Raw genomic sequence first — 5000 nt, forward strand, 5'->3', positions numbered from 1 at the left:
AATACTTTTTCCCATCAAAATATCTATATATATATATATATATCTTTTTTATTTTATCTCTATATTTTATATTTATTTTTATATTTTTTGTTTATTTTATTTATAAGGACGTTGATCGGAAAATTACAATTAAGACAGTTTTTAGTTTTCTAGTTCAAATAAATGCTGTTATTCATCAAAAACAAAATGCAGCATTGTTTCCACCACAATATTGGGCGATGCAACTGTTTTCCACACTGATAATAATCAGAAATGTGAAATAATTGAGTAAAATAATAATGAATAAATTCAATACATATAAGGTATTCGCATAAAATACAGTTATTTTAAATTGCAATAATATTTCGCAATTCTACTTCGCAATATTAGCTCCGTCTCTCACCAGTGGTAGTATCTGAAGCGTGGTCTCCAGTTGGGCGTCCTCAGCAGCGTCTGCAGAGCGCAGGCCAGATTGACGAACAGATAGCACATGAGAAAGAACCTGAGGAGAGAAACGCAGTCAAACACAAGTCTCTCGTCACATCGAAGGAGAAGCTGCACGAGACGAGACGCTCACATGGAAAGGATCGGAGCCACGGCGTCCAGAGAAGCGATGAGAATCCCGCTTTCACAGATCACAGCGGTCAGAAGAAGAGCCCAGGTCGGCTCTCCGTTGGCTTTTCCATGACCGAACACCTGAGATATGTGTAGAAGAACACTAAGATTATTCACAAGATAGCGCATGGATCATCTGAAATCCTTGCCACACAAAAAAATAGAGTTTAACAGTCACTGCTACTATAATAAACCATAGTAATCTGGTATGAACCAGCACTGTCATTAACAAAAAAATCGAATATTCTGAAAGCATCTTACACCGTTTGGAGGAAATACCATTCTCAATTCAATTCTAAACTAAAAAAATAAATATTTGTTAATAAATGTTATGAAACGCACATCCCTGCTTTCATAGTAAAAATGGGTTTAATTTAAAATTTTACTTTTTATACAATTCATAAAAATGCGTTCCTCATAAAAATCAGTTTAAAAAAACGTTTCGCTAATTAAAATAAAGCAAATTAGATATTAATGTCAGATGAAAAACTTCAACTTAATTGGCTGTTGTTTAAACCTAGATAAGAATAAATCTTAAAAACATGATTTAACTGACATGTGCACAATTAGTACAATTAAATAAAACTTACTAATTATTGTTACTTGAATTAAAGCGGCAATAAAACAAAAAGATTAAATGACAAAATATTTGCATTAAAATAATGACATACATTTTAATGCATTAGTTTCTGATTCGAACCTGAATACCTGTAATAATAAAATACAGGCAAACAAAAATATTATTAATTTAAACCACTGATATACCATGCAGTATCGAGTCAAACATCAACTCATTTCACTAAAAACATTAAATAATGAAAAATAAAAGTTTAAACCTGCATAAGAATAAATCTTAAAAAACGTGATTTAACTGACCTACGCACAGTTACTACAATTAAGATTAAACTTGAAAATCTACAAGTAAAAGCTTATTCAAAAGATGACGTAGCACAGATATATGATATCACAAGATATCTGATGCATATGAAACGCAGGGATCTTTTTTTCTTTTACTTTAAGATTTATTTATTTTCTATTTGCACTACTGTTATAAGCCGTTATTAAAAAAAAGAAAAGAAAAAGAAGCATTGTAGCATTTAATATTTGACAAAAATCAAGGTACTTGAATATATTTGGTCAAAATACCACGATATTAAATATATCAAATACTATTTGTAGACACAGACTACACGAGACTTACTGAAACAACAGCACGGTAATAGTTTACTTCCCTTTTTTAAGACACTTTCTCATTGGATGGAAGCAAATCTCATACGGTAGGTGACGTTTAGTGAGACTGATACCTCGAGGAAGGGCACGATCCCGTCCCGCGCGATGGCCTGCAGTAACCGGGGGGCGCCGGTGAGACTCTGAAGCCCCGCCCCGCAGCAGGAGAAGAACGAGCCAATCACGATCACCCAGGGAGAGGGCCAGGACAACGTGCCAATGACTAAATTACCTTTAACCGAGTCTCCGAACCTAAAGAGCAACGAGATGCACGTCTAAATGAACACAAAGCGCAAAAAATACGCAGCTCGGCGCATTGCATTCTGGGATCCGGAACGAGACACCGCATCAAAGTCATCAAAAACAATTTTCACTCTGAAATGTGATTCTGTAACAGCATTTACAATTTTCAAATACGCTTCACAAAATTAATTGCTTCTAATGCAATGTTATTGTTACATAAAACTATTACAAATTATTGTTACTTGAATTAAAGCGGCAGCAAAACAAAATATTAAATGACAAAATGTGTGCGTTAAAAAAATGATATGCATTTTAATGCATTCGTTTTTGATTCAAAACAGAATACATGTAATAATAAAATACAGGTAAACAAAAATATTATTAATTAAAACCACTATATACTGATATACCATGCAGTATTGAGTCAAACATCAACTCATTTCACTAAAAACACACTGAATGATGAAGACTAAAACAGTATTTTCTTGCAAAATTCCCTCCTGCATTTTTTTTTTATGTATCTGTGCATCTTTGGAAATGCCGTCTCGGTAGGTTTTGGAACAAACGCAAGCATTTTCCTGTGATTTAATCTTGATGTATTACATATAAAGGGTTCTTGACCTTGGCCCAGAAGCCTGCTGTTATTAAAGCAGATTGGCTGCGTGTTTATGCAGGAAAATGAGGATGTTATGAGTGGAAAACGAGAAGCTGAAAGCGCTCACTTGTCTCGGAGCACCACGCCCTCGATGCAGGCTCCGAACAGCACCACACAGGACAGATCTGAGTCACGCCGCTAAGAAAAGCAAACAGCATCACACACACACACACACACACACACACACACACGCAGGGCGGTCCAGACCAAGGATACAGATGACGGTGGTGGTTGCGATGGCGAGGATGGTGCCGATGGGAATGGACCTCTGAGCGTCTCTCAGATCCCCGGATCTGTTGGATCCAGCCATGATCCCTGCAGAGAAGCACGGATGAATTACACGAAATAAGACGCTAATAAGACGAGAGAGGTGTAAGTTATGTATAGTTGTACGAATAACGGAGTTGCAAAAATGTATGAGGTCGTTGAGTTAAAACGAATTGTATTTGCTGTAAAATAATTTAATGCAACAAAGCTGAACTTCAACATACAGACAATAGAATTGCAATATTAAAATCATATGAGAAAAAAAATATATAAATAAAATTCTAATAAATAAAAAAAAACAAAAAAACACCACAATTACTAAAACACTAAAAAGAAGAAGAAAAAAAAAACTTAACTATGAAATAAAAATATTAGTAAATGAATAAACTCTATACTGTATACTATGTTAAAATAATATAAATAATTTGTAAAATGGCACAGGTTAGAGTATGTGAATTCAATTAATTTGCTATTTAAATTATTTCAAATAATCAGTTTAAAGAAAACATCAATTAATTATATTTTAATATATTAACCTTTTTAGTAAAACAATATATGTAATGTATATTGTAAGTAAACAGACACACACACACACACACACACACACACACACACACATTATCTGTATAATTTAATTAATTTATTTTTTATTAATCAATCTTTAAAGCCACTTCAGAACTGGACTGTGTCCTATAGTGTGACATGGCAAAAATGCAGAAAAAAAACAACATAAAAATAACATGAGAAAAATGTATCTTCATTCTTAGAGCCTTATTATGTATATATATATATATATATATATATATATATATATATATATATATATATATATATATATATATATATATATATATATATATATAAATAAATATATATAAATATAAATAAAATTAGAAGAGGTCCCTCAGCTCTAATGCTCAAGAGTGTGTTATGACAGTAAGGTCATGTCCTGAAACGCTATCAGTGTTTTCAGGGAGTTCACACACGTCCTGCTGAGCTCACGGTCCGTCTGAGAGCACTAGATAAGAGCCAGCAGTGAGGGCTGATGTACGTGCTGTACCTGTGACGGAGGGGAAGTAGATGCCCACCAGCAGCGTGAAGAAGGCAGTGATGTCGTTCACCACGTACGGCATGTACGGGTCCTGAGACGAGTCGCTCGCGGGCACTGACGGGACGGCTTTCTCCACCATCATCCCGGCAGGACCGTAGCTTCCCCACATGTTCTCTGTGCAAAAGAAGACGAGGCCGAGATGCAGACAGAGGCACTCATTACAACGAGCTTTCATTTATGGCCCTATCCACTTAAAACCTACTTCACGTCAGTCTGAAAACAAACTACACCGAAGGACATTCGTAGAAGCACACGGTTTACACGCAGCCTTTTTATCACAGTATTGATTTGCTAGTAACAGGGGAAAGAAAATAAGTGAAATAAGTATAAACATAACTTGTTTGAACACTTCAGCTGCACAGAGCAGGAATTATAATGTGGTTTAAAGATTTTTGCTAACACTTTGCAAAGATTTTTGTCATTGGTTAATATTAGTTAAATAACATGAACAAAAAACGAACACTACAGTATTTATTCATCTTAATGTTATTTAATTAAATGCAGTTGTTCATGTTAGCATTAACTAATTTAACTTGTGATTTTAAAAATGCATTTGGAAATGCTGAAATTAATATATATATATATATATATATATATTTATATATATATTTATATATTTATATATATATATATATATATATATATATATATATATATATATATATATATATATATATATATATATATATATATATATATATATATATATATATATATATTTATTTATTTTTATTTTTTTTTTTATAACGTTGGAGCCAAGATGTTTCATTCAGACATAAAAAAAAACTCTTGTGTAAGAAGTGCAAGCAAGCTGAGGTTAAAAAATAAAAAAAAAACTAAACAAATAAGCATTTACTTTTATTATGTGACATATATATATACACATATACACAAGCACACACA

At 33.0% G+C, this 5000-nt stretch overlaps 1 protein-coding gene across 6 annotated transcripts in view; it reads right to left on the minus strand.

Annotated features, from left to right (window-relative positions):
• slc12a7b (solute carrier family 12 member 7b) overlaps positions 1 to 5000 on the minus strand; it is a 58838-nt gene that overhangs the window by 14661 nt on the left and 39177 nt on the right. For all 6 annotated transcript variants that reach the window (XM_043226586.1, XM_043226589.1, XM_043226585.1 and 3 more), the window contains exons 9-14: positions 4047 to 4211; positions 2936 to 3034; positions 2787 to 2844; positions 1899 to 2073; positions 557 to 675; positions 383 to 481 (exon numbers count right to left, since the gene is read on the minus strand). In XM_043226586.1, the coding sequence (XP_043082521.1) occupies positions 383 to 481; positions 557 to 675; positions 1899 to 2073; positions 2787 to 2844; positions 2936 to 3034; positions 4047 to 4211 (715 nt within the window). The remainder of the gene's footprint in view (positions 1 to 382; positions 482 to 556; positions 676 to 1898; positions 2074 to 2786; positions 2845 to 2935; positions 3035 to 4046; positions 4212 to 5000) is intronic.

This window comes from Puntigrus tetrazona, chromosome 24 (genome assembly GCF_018831695.1).
Source record: "Puntigrus tetrazona isolate hp1 chromosome 24, ASM1883169v1, whole genome shotgun sequence".
In the NCBI taxonomy this organism is placed as follows: Eukaryota; Metazoa; Chordata; class Actinopteri; order Cypriniformes; family Cyprinidae; genus Puntigrus; species Puntigrus tetrazona.